Source organism: Misgurnus anguillicaudatus, chromosome 6 (genome assembly GCF_027580225.2).
Source record: "Misgurnus anguillicaudatus chromosome 6, ASM2758022v2, whole genome shotgun sequence".
NCBI classification, from domain to species: domain Eukaryota; kingdom Metazoa; phylum Chordata; class Actinopteri; order Cypriniformes; family Cobitidae; genus Misgurnus; species Misgurnus anguillicaudatus.
This window is the reverse complement of record NC_073342.2, coordinates 12,582,148-12,604,508: the sequence shown is the minus strand read 5'-3', so window position 1 is coordinate 12,604,508 and position 22,361 is coordinate 12,582,148. Positions and strand designations below refer to the sequence as shown.

Sequence of the window (22,361 nt, the reverse complement as noted above, 5' to 3'; positions counted from 1 at the left end):
TAACATTTCTTACCGCAGTTAGCTGTACATTGATCTGATGTTGAACTAAGTAGATATGTGTTATCTGGACAGAAACAGCCTTCCATATACTTTGGATCTTCGCATTCATTGTGCACAAACATTTCGTTGTATCTTGTTTTAGGTAATAAAAAGAAAGATGTTTAAAATGTGTTGAATACAGTACATTAAGGAGCATTGCAGGACTACAATGTAACCATGTATTTAAACTCTCCAAAAGAAAGCTACAAAATTTGTCATTGTAAAGTACCTTTTATAAAGGTCCTAATATGTAGCATTTTGGTAGCTGTATGTACTTCTAATGTGTACACCAATGTGTACCTTTAGAGTATCAGTATGCATCTTTTAGGTACCTTCTGGTACCTTTTATTTCTGAGAATAGGACTTATTTTTGAATAGAAAGATTACCTTGTACTGCAGGTTTTTTCCACCTTTGGTCCACATGCCTTGTAGACTTTATGATCGGCACACTTGTAGTCTATTATATAAATCAACAGAAATTAAGACTTTTAATGGCCTCTTTATATCTAAAATGCAACCATGAGTGTGTTATATAAACAAATGTACAAGTATGCTCATTTTTTTATTAAAATGTTTTGCTCAGTTGTAAATAGGCAATGGATTTCCAGTTCCCAGCAAACTTTGCATATGACTAGACTGGAAGAGTAAATATAATGTTATAATATTAGTAAATTTTTATGTTTAATCAACTTGGATTTACAAGTAATTTAACTGAATTGACTAGCAATGAGTTGCTGTAACGTATAAAAGTAAAGTAAACATAACTACGTTCCAACAACTCATCAGATAGTTGAAATGATTTAAAAATGTAATTGCGAGAAGATTATGATACTCATAGAAAAAGGCCGTAAAAAAGAAACTTGTTGAGAGTCACTACATAAGTACCACATATTAAACGTTTCTTTACTTAATAGGTGTTTGTGGTAATGCACTGACCATTATTTGATTTGTAGGTATATTTAATATGCTAATATGCATGATTTGGAATTAATTAGGTTCATTCATCAAAAAATATTTTTTTTGAATGGACATACAAACAAAGTAACGCATTTGGGTCTTCTTGTTTTCTTACCACAGAGTCCTTTAGGTTCAGTTGAGTTTCTCCAGTCAATACAGATAGATGCCTCACCACACGTTCGTGCATAAGCCTCCAGACTGGTACAGGCCATAGATTCACTTTTCTTGTTGCATATGTCATATTTACATGCGTCATAGTAGCTTTGATAGGGCACCACTGCATGGCAACTCTTGAACAAACTGTATTAAATACAAAACAGTGGGAATGAATAGATGTGAAGTATATTGTGGTTTAGGCTTAAAATTTAAAATAAGTGATTGTGTAGTAGTCTGTGGCTTACTCGCTTTTGATGAGTTCACAGTTTTGTGCATTGCAGCTGGAGCCTTTAGATGGTGGTTGTGGAGAGGTTTGACAATCTGGGCTGTCTGCCCACAGTTGTGCCATATTCCCACATGATTCATCCGTTTGTCCATCAGGACGTCTGCAGTCATTTGTAGGGTTGTTGTCACAGACCCCTTAAATTGAAATATAATTGAAAATTTTATATTAACCTTAAACACGCCAGACCCTCCAGCGAGTCCAACACTGCATTATCAATGTTTTTTTGTGGAGCACAAATAAGAATTTTTTTTATCAATTTACTCCACAGTATGTGAGTAGATGACTTTGTTAAATTCAGGCATGCCCAATTCTGCAAAAATGTTAATTATATTGCAGAGCATAAGAATATTGTGGCACAGGCAACATGGAATGAAACCCTGTCGTAGTTTCATGCACAGATAAATCGGTAAATAACATTTTTGTCCCCTTATTAAACCAATACTAAAGAGTTTTTGCTCTTTGCTCCCCCTACAGGTTGGAAGCGGTATTGTCCATTACCACTGTCGTAAATAATTTAGCCTACTGCAGCAAACCTGGCTCTGATTGGATTGTAGGTCTGCCGTAAAGCAAGTTTTTGAAGTTTTCACTCGAACTATAGGACCGCGACCCGGTGGCTGGAAACTTCTTTAGTGCGGTTCCGACCGATAAAGGGCTGCAAAGCGAATGTGAAAGTGCCGTTCACCCTGTTTCGGGTGGAAGAACGACTGAAACTCTTTTGAAAATGGTATTTTAAGGTGAAAAAAAACTCTTTTCTTTAATGATTGTGACATGAGAGATCTAATATATACTCACCACACTGTCCTTCTGTATTACCACTGAATTCAGAGAATGGAAGTTTGACCTCAAAACCATGATGATTAACTAAAATTTCTGCTTTAATTTCAGGGATGCTCAAAGTCACAGCCATTCCAGACGTGGTGATGGAGAAGTCTTCATTACTGTATGTTGGGATCTTCACATCATTATTGACATAGACCTGTGGGTAATAAGGTCTTTATGAGTCACAATAAATATATATTTTTATATTGAAGTATATTGAAATGTCTTGGACTCATTACTACATGGCATATGGATGTGTATTTTGTGTGCCCAGGATACACTGCAGGATTTTTGCAGGCCTATAAGATCATTCATTACCTTATCACACTGTGCATATATATACAACCATATTATATTATATATATATATATATATATATATATATATATATATATATATATATATATATATATATATATATATATATATATATTTATATATATATTTATATATATATTTATATATATATATATTTATATATATAAAAAAGTGGAAAAAATGCCCACGGTAGTAGAGGCGTGGCTGTCTGCTTTGTGAGTGGGCGCGCTAGTGCGCCTGGTTCAGGGACAGGTAACAGGAGTCGGACTGTCTGCATATTAATTTGGTTGTCATCTTTTAATGCTTAATCTTGTTTTCTACTGTACACAACTGAACCGAACAAGTATAGTTAATAAAGGGGCGGTTTCCCAGACAAGGATTAAACTAGTCCTAGACTAAAATAAATGTTAGCACTGTCCAAACTGAAAACAACTAGCACTGACATATTTTCAAATACATCAGTGCCCTTTGTTTTGCCTCAAAATGCACACAAGTAATGTTTTAAATAATGCTTGTTTGTTAGAACTAGTTATATTTCCTAATTAAACTAAGGTCTTGTCCTGGCTTAAGCTAATCCCTGTCCGGCAAGCCACCCCAAAGTGTATTAACGTGCATCATGGACATTACGGGTCTCTCTTCTGAACAAATAAATTCATAGAAGGAGGAAAAATCTTTTTTATGTGCAGTGCAAAAAATGACGAGTGTTTCCTGCCCATTGTTGCCATATCTTGCACTAAAAAAAGCGAACAAGAAAAATCGAATAATAAACCGAAACAAATCCAAATGCTTTACCTAAAAGATGAAAATATATGGAACGGCACCTTCACACTTTAATAACACAAAAAACTTGAACGCTTCATGAGCTAAAAGCCATAAACGGTTAAGCGCCAAAACGGTATGTAAGTACAAAAAAGACGAGGACCTGGCAACACAACAAGATAGGGCCCTGTGAAGCAGCATCACAGAAGTGTACAATTCACGACGCCAAGATGGAGGTTTATTGCGAAACATAATGCTGTTAAATTATTTTGGTCAAAGCTGGGAGTGATAAGCTCGCGAAATGGCAGAACGTTGCTATGGTTATCTCAGTGTCAATCATCACATTTTCGGGAGTGAGTCTTGTTCCGTACAGACATGTAACGAACATTTAGGGGAATTACTGCCGCATTTAAATGTGGTTGACACTCCCGAAAGTTTGCAATATGCGTGACCACAATGTGTGGAACTCCAGCTAAACAGCCAAGTCTTGACGCTTACTTTGCATCGTCTGCCACAAGCTCTTTGTCTGCAACATGACAAAAGGCCATAACAGAGAAATTCATTTTGTTAATTTGTAAGAACATGAGACCTATCAGTGTCGGATGGGGCAGGCTTCAGGGAGTTCTGTCAAGCAATATATCTGAGGTACCATATCCCTTTATTGATGTCCCTTGATTTACTTATTTTTTGTGTAGGTAATATGTTGTCAAATATAAACTTAAATAGACTACCTATACGGCGAGTTATGTCACCTCTTTGTATTAATTTGTCCTGTTTTTGACATAATGCGTGACAAAATGCGCAACCAGATGTTCGAAAAGTTCAAATATTAATGTTTTTTTAGTGGAAATATTCAATCGCCATTTTTGAGCAATTTTGGAGTAAAATGTGTAGATAATGACCAACTTTTCTTTACTAGGTGAACTATTCCTTTTAGTAAGTTTGCTCAACAAGCAGTGCTTTAAGTGGGCCGGTACGCGTACCGTCACTTCCAAAAATAGCTCTTGAGCGTACCACCACTTCTCTATGCGTCCAGAATGTGCTTTTAGCGTATCGATACACTCATTTGCACATCTGTTTAAATCAGAGGTTTAATTTAATCCTTTGGCTGCGCTGTCGCTTTTCAGAGCGCCCTTCACAATGCACGCTTCCTAATTCGACCCACCAAGAGCAGAGACTACATTACCCATACACCCTTGAGTTTTACAAGTTAAAGGCGGAGTCCACGATGTTTGAAAGCCCATGTTGATATTTGAAATCACCTTAACAAACACGCCCCTACCCCAATAGAATCTGGACCTTCTGTTGATAGACCCGCCCCACACATACGCAACCCAGGCAACGATGAGGGTAATTAGACACGCTCCTTACTGCTGATTAGCTATAAGTGTGTTTTGCTAGTCAGCCCGTCTCTTTTTCCAAAGCGTTTTTCAAACATCGTGGACTCCGCCTTTAAAGCGCATGCGTCGCTTTGCTGCTGTCAATGTCAACAACTCAATGTGGGCTGGAGAGGTGTGTGTTTGTGTGTGAAAGGTGCAACCATAGCTGCTTGGTTAAAATGAAAATACAATACAATATGCCCTCCTGGCTTTAGACTCTGAGTAGTAAAAGAACAAGGTCAGAATCAGAGGACTCGTTGGCTGACATCCCACCAAGCCAGAATGATATCGCTGCATGTCAGACGTAAGCTTTTTCTAAAAATTTTTTGTAGGTACGTGCCAATCTCCACTGTCGCGGCTGTCAGTTTGGTTCTTCTCGATGCAACTTCGGATTTCCTCAGGCGATGTGCGGAGTAAAAACATTTTTGAAATTGTAATATCCTATACATTTAGTTTAATTACTAAACTACAAGTGAACAAAATTGTAATTAATTTGAACGACGCACACAGGAGTTTTACCACCCACAAAATGGAAAACAATGGGGCAAAATAAAGTGATGACTTTCGAGTTTCAAATGGCCAGTATTTTGTTATTCTTGTACCCATAGACATGATCTTGGTGTCATTTTAAAGTCTTTCTATCTGAACAACTAGTTTTAGCAGTTAACCATGTTGAAAATTTTACTCACATACCTACCTTTTGCACATTTTATTTATGTTCAATATAAGCTCTTTCTACAGTAGCTCTTTCGAAGGATATTTTTTCAAAATCCTTTTGGACATTTTATTTATGTAGCTATTTCTAGCTCAAGCAAATCCACAAACTAATTAAAGGATTTATTATTTTTTACAATGTCGTCTGTTGACTGCTATATATAAAACCCCTTCAATATAGTTGTAGGTACCTTAGGGGAGGAGTCGAGTCAGCAAAAATAAAAATAAAAAATAGAGTACTCTTTTGGGCCACTTAAAGCACTGTTAACAAGCATGTTTGAATACTTGTCTGTATAAGTCCTGGAACTCACCTGAATATCCTCGCTGTAGCTTGTTATCTTGATATTATAGGATTTGTAGTTCACAATCACATACTCTGGGCAAGCGAAATTTTTTGCAGTGTTACAGTAATAGTTTTTAACATGGACATTGATATCATATTTAGGAACAATTTCTTTGACCAACACGTAGGAACAGTTTCCTTGGAAAGCATAATATGTTCCGTCAAATGTTTTGTAGTGAGGGTCACCCCAGCCACTGCATTTACCTGTTGTTTCAGAAAAACAAGTTAAATAAAATATATTGCTATAGACAGTGGTTACTATTTGTATGGTAAGAAGCGTTATCATTTCTATATAAAAAAAGGTAAACTTACATTGGCATTCATATTTAGAGCAGCAGCCATTGTTGTAATAGACTTTTTCAGGTGTAAGTCCATTAGCACATGTAGGTACCACGGCATCATTTGTGTCACAGTGCACAGGGGTAGAGATCACCGTCCCCTCTGTGCACGTATTCGTTATACATTCTTCAGTCCATGATTCTCCATTCTGTTACAAACAATTCAAATAATATTGTTTGCCCCATTTTAAATTAACTTGATTTTTAATACACCAATGGAAATTGTACATCAAATGCTGTTTATTGTATTTTTTTAGATTACCTTTCGGTTGACATCATTACAATCATTTGTAACTGTTGAAACAGGAACTGTAGTGGTTTTATAACACGGGTTCTTTGTTACTTCAACAAAACAACTTGAGTTGCAGTAAGCAGTGTAGCACCAGTCTGCTTTATCAGTTTGGTTGTATATCATAGACCCTGGTTATATATGATAGATAGCACAGAGTTAAAGTTAACATACTGATTACCATTATTAATGGTAAAACAAACTGTCACATATAAACCTTCTTCACACTTCAGTCCAAATCTGATTTTTCTACACATTATATCATATTTAGCACGTGTCAATGGCAAAAAAACAAATACAAATGTAATCAGATTTATATGAATCCATTTCAAGCTACATTCATATGTGGTTTGAAATTTTATTCAAATCGCATTTCTGATTTGGCATAGCTTTTTACACTATCTCTCATTAAGTAAAATGTAAGCAAGTCAGATGTAATTGTGTCAAAAGCAAGGTTGTTGTTGATGTTCAAGTGGAGAAGGCAGAAAGGAATAAAACCTTGTATGCCAGCCTCCTATGTTCCTGCCAGTGACGCGTGGGTCAATGTATAAACAACCAGCACCCGACAGTTGTTTTCAACTAACCTGCCTGCAAATCGGACCGCAAAAAAAATAAAAAATAAAGTGTACCCGACCCTCCTCCCTGGCTCCCTGGCTCGCATTTTTTAAAAGTAGTAATTGTTTAAAATATTAACTGGCATCTTTATTTCAAACGACCTGACTGATTGCGACCCGAATATCATTAAAACTTTTTTGGATGATTGGTAACTGCGGGTGACAGAAAGCACCTGCTCATTTCAGATCAACCTGCGCATCACTGGTCCCTGCTGCTGGTTAATTAGATTCAGTAGTCCTGAACCGCAGCTACACATTGTCATATTGTAAGACAATGTGAAGTGTTTGAATTCATGTGTCACTGCGGAGACAGAGCGTTGTATGACATCAAAGTACTGTGAGGGTGACTGGAAAGCATATTGCTTTCACGCTATTTTTAAAAACACACAGAGATCAGTTTGCAATAGTGTTGAAATGGATCACAAAACTCACGATTCATATAACATTACAGTTTTTGAGGCACGAATCGGTTTCCGAATCGCACAAATAATTTTTGAATCAGCAAAAAGGGGTGGGAAAATATAGTAATAACAAATAAAGAAATTACAAGAATATATAAAAAACAAACTTGCACATTAAGTGAAATATCGCTACAGGACACACAAGTTGGACAGTCAGTCATTCAAATTGTATATGCACAAAAATCTGATTTAAACTGACAGTACGACAACACTCATAGAAAAAGCACATAAAAAAAGAAATTGATATGAATGTGTGTTTACCTGGAGGGAATGTTTCATTTACGAATGTGCAGTAACAACTTGTTGTAATTTGTTCTTGGGGTAAAGTGGTATGAGATATTTGTTCAGTTGATGCTGTGAACACTGTAAACTTTGTTGATGTTTCTGTCACTGTAGTAGATAATGGATTTGATGTTGTAGCAGTAATGGTGGAAGTAGCAGTTTCTTTTGTTAATTGTGTAGTTGGTTGTGTTGTTCCTGTTGATGGTCCTGTAGATGTGGACACACCAGTGGTTTGTGTAGATGTTAATGGTTGTGTTGTTTCCTCTGTTAATAGTTGTGTTGTTGATTGTGCTGTTCCTGTTGATGGTCCTGCAGTTGTGGACACACCAGTGGTTTGTGTAGCTGTTGTTGGTTGTGTTGTTGATGGTCCTGCAGTTGTGGACACACCAGTGGTATGAGTAGCTGTTGAAACTTGTGTTGTTTCCTCTTTTATTGGTTGTGTTGTTGATTGTGCTGTTCCTGTTGATGGTCCTGCAGTTGTGGACACACCAGTGCTTTGTGTAGCTGTTGTTGGTTGTGTTGTTGATGGTCCTGCAGTTGTGGACACACCAGTGGCATGAGTAGCTGTTGATACTTGTGTTGTTTTCTCTTTTATTGGTTGTGTTGTTGATTGTGCTGTTCCTGTTGATTGTCCTGCAGTTGTGGACACACCAGTGGTTTGTGTAGCTGTTGTTGGTTGTGTTGTTGATGGTCCTGCAGTTGTGGACACACCAGTGGCATGAGTAGCTGTTGATACTTGTGTTGTTTCCCCTTTTATTGGTTGTGTTGTTGATTGTGCTGTTCCTGTTGATGGTCCTGCAGTTGTTGACACACCAGTGGTTTGTGTAGCTGTTGTTGGTTGTGTTGTTGATGGTCCTGCAGTTGTGGACACACCAGTGGCATGAGTAGCTGTTGATACTTGTGTTGTTTCCCCTTTTATTGGTTGGGTTGTTGGTTGTGCTGTTCCTGTTGATGATCCTGCAGTTGTTGACACACCAGTGCTTTGTGTAGCTGTTGTTGGTTGTGTTGTTGATGGTCCTGCAGTTGTGGACACACCAGTGGCATGAGTAGCTGTTGATACTTGTGTTGTTTCCCCTTTTATTGGTTGTGTTGTTGATTGTGCTGTTCCTGTTGATGGTCCTGCAGTTGTTGACACACCAGTGGTTTGTGTAGCTGTTGTTGGTTGTGTTGTTGATGGTCCTGCAGTTGTGGACACACCAGTGGCATGAGTAGCTGTTGATACTTGTGTTGTTTCCCCTTTTATTGGTTGGGTTGTTGGTTGTGCTGTTCCTGTTGATGGTCCTGCAGTTGTTGACACACCAGTGCTTTGTGTTGCTGTTGTTGGTTGTGTTGTTGATGGTCCTGCAGTTGTGGACACACCAGTGGCATGAGTAGCTGTTGATACTTGTGTTGTTTTCTCTTTTATTGGTTGTGTTGTTGATTGTGCTGTTCCTGTTGATTGTCCTGCAGTTGTTGACACACCAGTGGTTTGTGTAGCTGTTGTTGGTTGTGTTGTTGATGGTCCTGCAGTTGTGGACACACCAGTGGCATGAGTAGCTGTTGATACTTGTGTTGTTTCCACTTTTATTGGTTGTGTTGTTGATTGTGCTGTTCCTGTTGATGGTCCTGCAGTTGTTGACACACCAGTGCTTTGTGTAGCTGTTGTTGGTTGTGTTGTTGATGGTCCTGCAGTTGTGGACACACCAGTGGCATGAGTAGCTGTTGATACTTGTGTTGTTTTCTCTTTTATTGGTTGTGTTGTTGATTGTGCTGTTCCTGTTGATTGTCCTGCAGTTGATGACACACCAGTGGTTTGTGTAGCTGTTGTTGGTTGTGTTGTTGATGGTCCTGCAGTTGTGGACACACCAGTGGCATGAGTAGCTGTTGATACTTGTGTTGTTTCCACTTTTATTGGTTGTGTTGTTGATTGTGCTGTTCCTGTTGATGGTCCTGCAGTTGTTGACACACCAGTGCTTTGTGTAGCTGTTGTTGGTTGTGTTGTTGATGGTACTGCAGTTGTGGACACACCAGTGGCATGAGTAGCTGTTGATACTTGTGTTGTTTTCTCTTCTATTGGTTGTGTTGTTGATTGTGCTGTTCCTGTTGATTGTCCTGCAGTTGTTGACACACCAGTGGTTTGTGTAGCTGTTGTTGGTTGTGTTGTTGATGGTCCTGCAGTTGTTGACACACCAGTGGTTTGTGTAGCTGTTGTTGGTTGTGTTGTTGATAGTCCTGCAGTTGTGGACACACCAGTAGCATGAGTAGCTGTTGATACTTGTGTTGTTTCCACTTTTATTGGTTGTGTTGTTGATTGTGCTGTTCCTGTTGATGGTCCTGCAGTTGTGGACACACTAGTGGTTTGTGTAGCTGTTGTTGGTTGTGTTGTTGATGGTCCGGCAGTTGTGGACACACCAGTGGCATGAGTAGCTGTTGATACTTGTGTTGTTTCCCCTTTTATTGGTTGTGTTGTTGATTGTGCTGTTCCTGTTGATGGTCCTGCAGTTGTTGACACACCAGTGCTTTGTGTAGCTGTTGTTGGTTGTGTTGTTGATGGTCCTGCAGTTGTGGACACACCAGTGGCATGAGTAGCTGTTGATACTTGTGTTGTTTTCTCTTTTATTGGTTGTGTTGTTGATTGTGCTGTTCCTGTTGATTGTCCTGCAGTTGTTGACACACCAGTGGTTTGTGTAGCTGTTGTTGGTTGTGTTGTTGATGGTCCTGCAGTTGTGGACACACCAGTGGCATGAGTAGCTGTTGATACTTGTGTTGTTTCCACTTTTATTGGTTGTGTTGTTGATTGTGCTGTTCCTGTTGATGGTCCTGCAGTTGTGGACACACCAGTGGCATGAGTAGCTGTTGTTGGTTGTTTTGTTGATGGTCCTGCAGTTGTGGACACACTAGTGGTTTGTGTAGCTGTTGTTGGTTGTGTTGTTGATGGTCCGGCAGTTGTGGACACACCAGTGGCATGAGTTGCTGTTGATGCTTGTGTTGTTTCCACTTTTATTGGTTGTGTTGTTGCTTGTGCTGTTCCTGTTGATGGTCCTGCAGTTGTGGACACACCAGTCGTTTGTGTAGCTGTTGTTGGTTGTGTTGTTGATGGTCCTGCAGTTGTGGACACACCAGTGGCATGTGTAGCTGTTGTTGGTTGTTTTGTTGATGGTCCTGCAGTTGTGGACACAGTAGTAGCATGAGTTGCTGTTGATGCTTGTGTTGTTTCCACTTTTATTGGTTGTGTTGTTGATTGTGCTGTTCCTGTTGATGGTCCTGCAGTTGTGGACACACCAGTCGTTTGTGTAGCGGTTGTTGGTTGTGTTGTTGATGGTCCTGCAGTTGTGGACACACCAGTGGCATGTGTAGCTGTTGATACTTGTGTTGTTTCAACTTTTATTGGTTGTGTTGTTGATTGTGCTGTTCCTGTTGATGGTCCTGCAGTTGTGGACACACCAGTGGTTTGTGTAGCTGTTGTTGGTTGTGTTGTTGATGGTCCTGCAGTTGTGGACACACCAGTGGCATGAGTAGCTGTTGATACTTGTGTTGTTTCAACTTTTATTGGTTGTGTTGTTGATTGTGCTGTTCCTGTTGATGGTCCTGCAGTTGTTGACACACCAGTGGTTTGTGTAGCTGTTGTTGGTTGTGTTGTTGATGGTCCTGCAGTTGTGGACACACCAGTGGCATGAGTAGCTGTTGATACTTGTGTTGTTTCCACTTTTATTGGTTGTGTTGTTGATTGTGCTGTTCCTGTTGACGGTCCTGCAGTTGTGGACACACCAGTGCTTTGTGTAGCTGTTGTTGGTTGTGTTGTTGATGGTCCTGCAGTTGTGGACACACCAGTGGCATGTGTAGCTGTTGATACTTGTGTTGTTTCAACTTTTATTGGTTGTGTTGTTGATTGTGCTGTTCCTGTTGATGGTCCTGCAGTTGTGGACACACCAGTGGTTTGTGTAGCTGTTGTTGGTTGTGTTGTTGATGGTCCTGCAGTTGTGGACACACCAGTGGCATGAGTAGCTGTTGATACTTGTGTTGTTTTTTCTTTTATTGGTTGTGTTGTTGATTGTGCTGTTCCTGTTGATGGTCCTGCAGTTGTGGACACACCAGTGGTTTGTGTAGCTGTTGTTGGTTGTGTTGTTGATGGTCCTGCAGTTGTGGACACACCAGTGGCATGAGTAGCAGTTGATACTTGTGTTGTTTCCACTTTTATTGGTTGTGTTGTTGATTGTGCTGTTCCTGTTGACGGTCCTGCAGTTGTGGACACACCAGTGGTTTGTGTAGCTGTTGTTGGTTTTGTTGTTGATGGTCCTGCAGTTGTGGACACACCAGTGGCATGTGTAGCTGTTGATACTTGTGTTGTTTCTACTTTTATTGGTTGTGTTGTTGATTGTGCTGTTCCTGTTGACGGTCCTGCAGTTGTGGACACACCAGTGCTTTGTGTAGCTGTTGTTGGTTGTGTTGTTGATGGTCCTGCAGTTGTGGACACACCAGTAGCATGTGTAGCTGTTGATACTTGTGTTGTTTTCTCTTTTATTGGTTGTGTTGTTGATTGTGCTGTTCCTGTTGATGGTCCTGCAGTTGTGGACACACCAGTGGTTTGTGTAGCTGTTGTTGGTTGTGTTGTTGATGGTCCTGCAGTTGTGGACACACCAGTGGCATGAGTAGCTGTTGATACTTGTGTTGTTTCAACTTTTATTGGTTGTGTTGTTGATTGTGCTGTTCCTGTTGATGGTCCTGTAGTTGTGGACACACCAGTGGTTTGTGTAGCTGTTGTTGGTTGTGTTGATGATGGTCCTGCAGTTGTGGACACACCAGTGGCATGAGTAGCTGTTGATACTTGTGTTGTTTCAACTTTTATTGGTTGTGTTGTTGATTGTGCTATTCCTGTTGATGGTCCTGCAGTTGTGGACACACCAGTGGTTTGTGTAGCTGTTGTTGGTTGTGTTGTTGATGGTCCTGCAGTTGTGGACACACCAGTGGCATGAGTAGCTGTTGATACTTGTGTTGTTTCAACTTTTATTGGTTGTGTTGTTGATTGTGCTGTTCCTGTTGATGGTCCTGCAGTTGTAGACACACCAGTGGTTTGTGTAGCTGTTGTTGGTTGTGTTGTTGATGGTCCTGCAGTTGTGGACACACCAGTGGCATGAGTAGCTGTTGATACTTGTGTTGTTTCCACTTTTATTGGTTGTGTTGTTGATTGTGCTGTTCCTGTTGACGGTCCTGCAGTTGTGGACACACCAGTGGTTTGTGTAGCTGTTGTTGGTTGTGTTGTTGATGGTCCTGCAGTTGTGGACACACCAGTGGCATGAGTAGCAGTTGATACTTGTGTTGTTTCAACTTTTATTGGTTGTGTTGTTGATTGTGCTGTTCCTGTTGATGGTCCTGCAGTTGTGGACACACCAGTGGTTTGTGTAGCTGTTGTTGGTTGTGTTGTTGATGGTCCTGCAGTTGTGGACACACCAGTCGCATGTGTAGCTGTTGATACTTGTGTTGTTTCAACTTTTATTGGTTGTGTTGTTGATTGTGCTGTTCCTGTTGATGGTCCTGCAGTTGTGGACACACCAGTGGTTTGTGTAGCTGTTGTTGGTTTTGTTGTTGATGGTCCTGCAGTTGTGGACACACCAGTGGCATGAGTAGCTGTTGATACTTGTGTTGTTTCCACTTTTATTGGTTGTGTTGTTGATTGTACTGTTCCTGTTGACAGTCCTGCAGTTGTGGACACACCAGTGGTTTGTGTAGCTGTTGTTGGTTGTGTTGTTGATGGTCCTGCAGTTGTGGACACACCAGTGGCATGAGTAGCAGTTGATACTTGTGTTGTTTCCACTTTTATTGGTTGTGTTGTTGATTGTGCTGTTCCTGTTGACGGTCCTGCAGTTGTGGACACACCAGTGGTTTGTGTAGCTGTTGTTGGTTTTGTTGTTGATGGTCCTGCAGTTGTGGACACACCAGTGGCATGAGTAGCAGTTGATACTTGTGTTGTTTCCACTTTTATTGGTTGTGTTGTTGATTGTGCTGTTCCTGTTGATGGTCCTGCAGTTGTGGACACACCAGTGGTTTGTGTAGCTGTTGTTGGTTGTGTTGTTGATGGTCCTGCAGTTGTGGACACACCAGTGGCATGAGTAGCTGTTGATACTTGTGTTGTTTCCACTTTTATTGGTTGTGTTGTTGATTGTGCTGTTCCTGTTGATGGTCCTGCAGTTGTGGACACACCAGTGGTTTGTGTAGCTGTTGTTGGTTGTGTTGTTGATGGTCCTGCAGTTGTGGACACACCAGTGGCATGAGTAGCTGTTGATACTTGTGTTGTTTCAACTTTTATTGGTTGTGTTGTTGATTGTGCTGTTCCTGTTGATGGTCCTGCAGTTGTGGACACACCAGTGGTTTGTGTAGCTGTTGTTGGTTGTGTTGTTGATGGTCCTGCAGTTGTGGACACACCAGTGGCATGAGTAGCTGTTGATACTTGTGTTGTTTCAACTTTTATTGGTTGTGTTGTTGATTGTGCTGTTCCTGTTGACGGTCCTGCAGTTGTGGACACACCAGTGGTTTGTGTAGCTGTTGTTGGTTTTGTTGTTGATGGTCCTGCAGTTGTGGACACACCAGTGGCATGAGTAGCTGTTGATACTTGTGTTGTTTCCACTTTTATTGGTTGTGTTGTTGATTGTGCTGTTCCTGTTGACGGTCCTGCAGTTGTGGACACACCAGTGGTTTGTGTAGCTGTTGTTGGTTGTGTTGTTGATGGTCCTGCAGTTGTGGACACACCAGTGGCATGAGTAGCAGTTGATACTTGTGTTGTTTCAACTTTTATTGGTTGTGTTGTTGATTGTGCTGTTCCTGTTGATGGTCCTGCAGTTGTGGACACACCAGTGGTTTGTGTAGCTGTTGTTGGTTGTGTTGTTGATGGTCCTGCAGTTGTGGACACACCAGTCGCATGTGTAGCTGTTGATACTTGTGTTGTTTCAACTTTTATTGGTTGTGTTGTTGATTGTGCTGTACCTGTTGATGGTCCTGCAGTTGTGGACACACCAGTGGTTTGTGTAGCTGTTGTTGGTTTTGTTGTTGATGGTCCTGCAGTTGTGGACACACCAGTGGCATGAGTAGCTGTTGATACTTGTGTTGTTTCCACTTTTATTGGTTGTGTTGTTGATTGTGCTGTTCCTGTTGACGGTCCTGCAGTTGTGGACACACCAGTGGTTTGTGTAGCTGTTGTTGGTTGTGTTGTTGATGGTCCTGCAGTTGTGGACACACCAGTGGCATGAGTAGCAGTTGATACTTGTGTTGTTTCCACTTTTATTGGTTGTGTTGTTGATTGTGCTGTTCCTGTTGATGGTCCTGCAGTTGTGGACACACCAGTGGTTTGTGTAGCTGTTGTTGGTTTTGTTGTTGATGGTCCTGCAGTTGTGGACACACCAGTGGCATGAGTAGCAGTTGATACTTGTGTTGTTTCCACTTTTATTGGTTGTGTTGTTGATTGTGCTGTTCCTGTTGATGGTCCTGCAGTTGTGGACACACCAGTGGTTTGTGTAGCTGTTGTTGGTTGTGTTGTTGATGGTCCTGCAGTTGTGGACACACCAGTGGCATGAGTAGCTGTTGATACTTGTGTTGTTTCCACTTTTATTGGTTGTGTTGTTGATTGTGCTGTTCCTGTTGATGGTCCTGCAGTTGTGGACACACCAGTGGTTTGTGTAGCTGTTGTTGGTTGTGTTGTTGATGGTCCTGCAGTTGTGGACACACCAGTGGCATGAGTAGCAGTTGATACTTGTGTTGTTTCCACTTTTGTTGATTGTGTTGTTGATTGTGCTGTTCCTGTTGATGGTCCTGCAGTTGTGGACACACCAGTGGTTTGTGTAGCTGTTGTTGGTTGTGTTGTTGATGGTCCTGCAGTTGTGGACACACCAGTGGCATGAGTAGCAGTTGATACTTGTGTTGTTTCCACTTTTATTGGTTGTGTTGTTGATTGTGCCGTTCCTGTTGACGGTCCTGCAGTTGTGGACACACCAGTGGTTTGTGTAGCTGTTGTTGGTTTTGTTGTTGATGGTCCTGCAGTTGTGGACACACCAGTGGCATGAGTAGCTGTTGATACTTGTGTTGTTTCCACTTTTATTGGTTGTGTTGTTGATTGTGCTGTTCCTGTTGACGGTCCTGCAGTTGTGGACACACCAGTGCTTTGTGTAGCTGTTGTTGGTTGTGTTGTTGATGGTCCTGCAGTTGTGGACACACCAGTGCTTTGTGTAGCTGTTGATACTTGTGTTGTTTCAACTTTTATTGGTTGTGTTGTTGATTGTGCTGTTCCTGTTGATGGTCCTGCAGTTGTGGACACACCAGTGGTTTGTGTAGCTGTTGTTGGTTGTGTTGTTGATGGTCCTGCAGTTGTGGACACACCAGTGGCATGTGTAGCTGTTGATACTTGTGTTGTTTCAACTTTTATTGGTTGTGTTGTTGATTGTGCTGTACCTGTTGATGGTCCTGCAGTTGTGGACACACCAGTGGTTTGTGTAGCTGTTGTTGGTTGTGTTGTTGATGGTCCTGCAGTTGTGGACACACCAGTGGCATGTGTAGCTGTTGATACTTGTGTTGTTTCAACTTTTATTGGTTGTGTTGTTGATTGTGCTGTACCTGTTGATGGTCCTGCAGTTGTAGACACACCAGTGGTTTGTGTAGCTGTTGTTGGTTGTGTTGTTGATGGTCCTGCAGTTGTGGACACACCAGTGGCATGTGTAGCTGTTGATACTTGTGTTGTTTCAACTTTTATTGGTTGTGTTGTTGATTGTGGTGTACCTGTTGATGGTCCTGCAGTTGTGGACACACCAGTGGTTTGTGTAGCTGTTGTTGGTTGTGTTGTTGATGGTCCTGCAGTTGTGGACACACCAGTGGCATGAGTAGCTGTTGATACTTGTGTTGTTTCCACTTTTATTGGTTGTGTTGTTGATTGTGCTGTTCCTGTTGATGGTCCTGCAGTTGTGGACACACCAGTGGTTTGTGTAGCTGTTGTTGGTTGTGTTGTTGATGGTCCTGCAGTTGTGGACACACCAGTGGCATGAGTAGCAGTTGATACTTGTGTTGTTTCCACTTTTGTTGATTGTGTTGTTGACTGTGCTGTTCCTGTTGATGGTCCTGCAGTTGTGGACACACCAGTGGCATGTGTAGCTGTTGATACTTGTGTTGTTTCAACTTTTATTGGTTGTGTTGTTGATTGTGCTGTACCTGTTGATGGTCCTGCAGTTGTGGACACACCAGTGGTTTGTGTAGCTGTTGTTGGTTGTGTTGTTGATGGTCCTGCAGTTGTGGACACACCAGTCGCATGAGTAGCTGTTGATACTTGTGTTGTTTCCACTTTTATTGGTTGTGTTGTTGATTGTGCTGTTCCTGTTGATGGTCCTGCAGTTGTGGACACACCAGTGGTTTGTGTAGCTGTTGTTGGTTGTGTTGTTGATGGTCCTGCAGTTGTGGACACACCAGTGGCATGAGTAGCAGTTGATACTTGTGTTGTTTCCACTTTTGTTGATTGTGTTGTTGATTGTGCTGTTCCTGTTGATGGTCCTGCAGTTGTGGACACACCAGTGGTTTGTGTAGCTGTTGTTGGTTGTGTTGTTGATGGTCCTGCAGTTGTGGATACACCAGTGGCATGAGTAGCAGTTGATACTTGTGTTGTTTCCACTTTTGTTGATTGTGTTGTTGATTGTGCTGTTCCTGTTGATGGTCCTGCAGTTGTGGACACACCAGTGGTTTGTGTAGCTGTTGTTGGTTGTGTTGTTGATGGTCCTGCAGTTGTGGACACACCAGTGGCATGAGTAGCAGTTGATACTTGTGTTGTTTCCACTTTTATTGGTTGTGTTGTTGATTGTGCTGTTCCTGTTGACGGTCCTGCAGTTGTGGACACACCAGTGGTTTGTGTAGCTGTTGTTGGTTGTGTTGTTGATGGTCCTGCAGTTGTGGACACACCAGTGGCATGAGTAGCTGTTGATACTTGTGTTGTTTCCACTTTTATTGGTTGTGTTGTTGATTGTGCTGTTCCTGTTGACGGTCCTGCAGTTGTGGACACACCAGTGCTTTGTGTAGCTGTTGTTGGTTGTGTTGTTGATGGTCCTGCAGTTGTGGACACACCAGTGCTTTGTGTAGCTGTTGATACTTGTGTTGTTTCAACTTTTATTGGTTGTGTTGTTGATTGTGCTGTTCCTGTTGATGGTCCTGCAGTTGTGGACACACCAGTGCTTTGTGTAGCCGTTGTTGGTTGTGTTGTTGATGGTCCTGCAGTTGTAGACACACCAGTGGCATGAGTAGCAGTTGATACTTGTGTTGTTTCCTCTTTTATTGGTTGTGTTGTTGATTGTGCTGTTCCTGTTGATGGTCCTGCAGTTGTGGACACACCAGTGGTTTGTGTAGCTGTTGTTGGTTGTGTTGTTGATGGTCCTGCAGTTGTGGACACACCAGTGGCATGAGTAGCAGTTGATACTTGTGTTGTTTCCACTGTTATTGGTTGTGTTGTTGATTGTGCTGTTCCTGTTGATGGTCCTGCAGTTGTGGACACACCAGTGGTTTGTGTAGCTGTTGTTGGTTGTGTTGTTGATGGTCCTGCAGTTGTGGACACACCAGTGGCATGAGTAGCAGTTGATACTTGTGTTGTTTCCACTTTTGTTGATTGTGTTGTTGATTGTGCTGTTCCTGTTGATGGTCCTGCAGTTGTGAACACACCAGTGGTTTGTGTAGCTGTTGTTGGTTGTGTTGTTGATGGTCCTGCAGTTGTGGACACACCAGTGGCATGAGTAGCAGTTGATACTTGTGTTGTTTCCACTTTTATTGGTTGTGTTGTTGATTGTGCTGTTCCTGTTGACGGTCCTGCAGTTGTGGACACACCAGTGGTTTGTGTAGCTGTTGTTGGTTTTGTTGTTGATGGTCCTGCAGTTGTGGACACACCAGTGGCATGAGTAGCTGTTGATACTTGTGTTGTTTTCACTTTTATTGGTTGTGTTGTTGATTGTGCTGTTCCTGTTGACGGTCCTGCAGTTGTGGACACACCAGTGCTTTGTGTAGCTGTTGTTGGTTGTGTTGTTGATGGTCCTGCAGTTGTGGACACACCAGTGGCATGAGTAGCTGTTGATACTTGTGTTGTTTCCACTTTTATTGATTGTGTTGTTGATTGTGCTGTTCCTGTTGATGGTCCTGCAGTTGTGGACACACCAGTCGTTTGTGTAGCGGTTGTTGGTTGTGTTGTTGATAGTCCTGCAGTTGTAGACACACCAGTGGCATGAGTAGCTGTTGATACTTGTGTTGTTTCCACTTTTATTGGTTGTGTTGTTGATTGTGCTGTTCCTGTTGATGGTCCTCCAGTTGTGGACACACCAGTGCTTTGTGTAGCCGTTGTTGGTTGTGTTGTTGATGGTCCTGCAGTTGTGGACACACCAGTGCTTTGTGTAGCCGTTGTTGGTTGTGTTGTTGATGGTCCTGCAGTTGTGGACACACCAGTGGCATGAGTAGCAGTTGATACTTGTGTTGTTTCCACTGTTATTGGTTGTGTTGTTGATTGTGCTGTTCCTGTTGATGGTCCTGCAGTTGTGGACACACCAGTGGTTTGTGTAGCTGTTGTTGGTTGTGTTGTTGATGGTCCTGCAGTTGTGGACACACCAGTGGCATGAGAAGCAGTTGATGCTTGTGTTGTTTCCACTTTTATTGGTTGTGTTGTTGATTGTGCTGTTCCTGTTGATGGTCCTGCAGTTGTTGACACCCCAGTGCTTTGTGTAGCTGTTGTTGGTTGTTTTGTTGATGGTCCTGCAGTTGTGGACACACCAGTGCTTTGTGTAGCTGTTGTTGGTTGTTTTGTTGATGGTCCTGCAGTTGTGGACACAGTAGTGGCATGAGTAGCTGTTGATGCTTGTGTTGTTTCCACTTTTATTGGTTGTGTTGTTGATTGTGCTGTTCCTGTTGATGGTCCTGCAGTTGTGGACACACCAGTCGTTTGTGTAGCGGTTGTTGGTTGTGTTGTGGATAGTCCTGCAGTTGTAGACACACCAGTGGCATGAGTAGCTGTTGATACTTGTGTTGTTTCCACTTTAATTGGTTGTGTTGTTGATTGTTGTGCTGTTCCTGTTGATGGTCCTGCAGTTGTGGACACACCAGTGCTTTGTGTAGCTGTTGTTGGTTGTGTTGTTGATGGTCCTGCAGTTGTGGACACACCAGTGGCATGAGTAGCAGTTGATACTTGTGTTGTTTCCGCTTTTATTGGTTGTGTTGTTGATTGTGCTGTTCCTGTTGATGGTCCTGCAGTTGTTGACACCCCAGTGCTTTGTGTAGCTGTTGTTGGTTGTGTTGTTGATGGTCCTGCAGTTGTGGACACACCAGTGGCATGTGTAGCTGTTGATACTTGTGTTGTTTCCTCTTTTATTGGTTGTGTTGTTGATTGTGCTGTTCCTGTTGATGGTCCTGTAGATGTGGACACACCAGTGGTTTCAGAAGCTGTTGATTGTTGTGTTGTTGATGATCCAGTAGATGTGGACATACTAGTGGTTTTAGTAGCTGTTGTTGGTTGTGTTGTTGTTGATGGTTGTGTGGTCGTTGGTGTTGTTGTTGTTTTTTTACTTTGGAAAGTAAAAGGTGTAGCTGTTGTGATGCAAGTTTCCATATATCTAATTATTGTTGCATTTGATCCACACACAGCTTTGAAACACAAGCCGTTTCCATCTGTGGTGTGGTACACTTCTTCTCCAATCATGAACTCCTTCCCATCATATACACATGTATGACACTCTATCTCTGTGACACATTTTTGGGTTTCTTCCTTTAAAAATGGCCTGTCAGAAGGGCACTGAGGAAAACACCCTAGGCAAGTAAAAAGGGTAGAATGATTAAACAGAATTTATACATTACTTTAAATTTGTAATAACCCAGGAAAAAAGTAGTATACATTAGTGAATTAGAAATATGATTGAAGTACATGAAGCATAAAACAAGTATGCTTTTACTTGTTGTACTTTTTTAAAGAGTATTTAATATGTATTTTTAAAACTAAGATTTAATTAAGTTCAACTTAAGAGTCCAAAAATAAGGATACTAATTTACCAGTAATGAAATTATTTTTTAAATGTACTTTTTGAAAGTGTACTTTGTTGTCAATGTATTTAAGTTGTATAGAAGTTTATTTTTTTGTGTTTTAAATTTGACATACTTAGAGTGACAATTCAATGTACTTATGGGAAGTATATTTTTTGGAAATTAATTATTAACTTTTGAAGTACTATTAATTGTATTAGTGTATTTTTAGTTGCATATCAGAGTACTTTTATAAAATATGTTAGAATAACAAAATGTATACACTGTATGAAAAGAGCTGTATCATATACAGGATGGGAAAACACTGCTAAACTTTAGGTTTGCCAGATAAATGAGGCAGAGTGCTTGGAAACGTAATACTAAGAAGTAAACTCGTGAAACATCCAGGAAACCTTACAGTTGGTTGTGAGGAGTGCTGGCTGTGAGGTGTGAAGAGCTTTATATATGTTAATGACCACAAGTAGAGGTGCTGTCTCCGTTTTCAAAGCTGGGGGGGGGTAACTCTTCGAGGCAGCACTATTGTTATATATAACTGTATAAAAACATTTTGTTATCTACATTTATTATTAAATGTAATTTAATTCATAAAGTTTTTTATTTAAGAAAATCTGAGCAACACTCAAATAACTGTAAACATGTTTGTCAACTAAACAGGTTTCGTAAACGTTCTAAAAATATTTATAAAAATAATTTATACTTTTATTATTAAGTATAAAGAACAAAGCATAGTGTGAGAATGCAGATTATAAAAAGTACATGCATCTTGGAAATCGTAGTCAGTTTACATCTACAGCAGTAACAACGCCAAGGTAAAGGACTCCAATTCCCAGAATGCACCCGATTGTCATTACTCGACATTGCGCAGATCTGTTGTTCTTCACGTTGATTATTTATTTGTCTTTATGCAAAAAGTGTTTTAATTTAAAGCACACACAGGAAACATTAAGAGTATACACTGTTCACAGGAACTCGAGTTGCGTCGCCATAGCACCGCTTCGGGGAATGCCTTGATGTGACTTATCTGAAGCACGTGTTACACATAATCAATAATTTGATGGTTGGATATAGGCTGGATGCCATGCAGACCAGGGGTATAAGAAGGTATCCCACACAAACACACTTACTTTTAGTGCCTCAGCAAGTGACTGCGTGTACGTTTGCATAAATCTCAAGTATGTTTTAAGAAGTTCAAGTAATGTGTATCTCCCTGTCGGCGCGATATTATTGACCAGGTTATACCTGTATATGTGTCTTAGAGCGCAGCACGCACAGTTGGTTTTTGAGAAACCTGGCTGTGTGCACTGTGAGCATTCCCGTGCACGTGTTGCGCTCCAGCCTTGCGCTTCGAGAAGGATATCTCAGGCTCGCACCCTCACGGATCCTGTCCCCTTTCTGTTGAGGCAGAGCGTTGACTGCACTCTCTAGGAAGCTTGGGTTTGTGCTTTCACTGGATTACAATAAAAAATTTCTTAGTCGCTTTGGAGCATTTGGATCATAAATGAACAGGGTTCCCACAGGCTCTTGAAATCCTTGAAAGACCCAGTCAACTGCCCTGTTTATATAGTGCTGAGGTTTCTGCAGGAGCAATTCTCTACTGGCTTA

General features: G+C 41.3%; 1 protein-coding gene across 1 annotated transcript in view; it reads right to left on the bottom strand.

The window, feature by feature from the left end:
• The window catches only part of LOC141349045 (uncharacterized), a 46,407-nt gene that overhangs the window by 3,064 nt on the left and 20,982 nt on the right, over positions 1-22,361 (bottom strand). The window contains exons 28-36 of the mRNA XM_073868528.1: positions 7,734-20,528; positions 6,371-6,528; positions 6,083-6,257; positions 5,739-5,974; positions 2,231-2,414; positions 1,398-1,572; positions 1,112-1,296; positions 427-496; positions 14-132 (exon numbers count right to left, since the gene is read on the bottom strand). Of these exons, the coding sequence (XP_073724629.1) occupies positions 14-132; positions 427-496; positions 1,112-1,296; positions 1,398-1,572; positions 2,231-2,414; positions 5,739-5,974; positions 6,083-6,257; positions 6,371-6,528; positions 7,734-20,528 (14,097 nt within the window). The remainder of the gene's footprint in view (positions 1-13; positions 133-426; positions 497-1,111; positions 1,297-1,397; positions 1,573-2,230; positions 2,415-5,738; positions 5,975-6,082; positions 6,258-6,370; positions 6,529-7,733; positions 20,529-22,361) is intronic.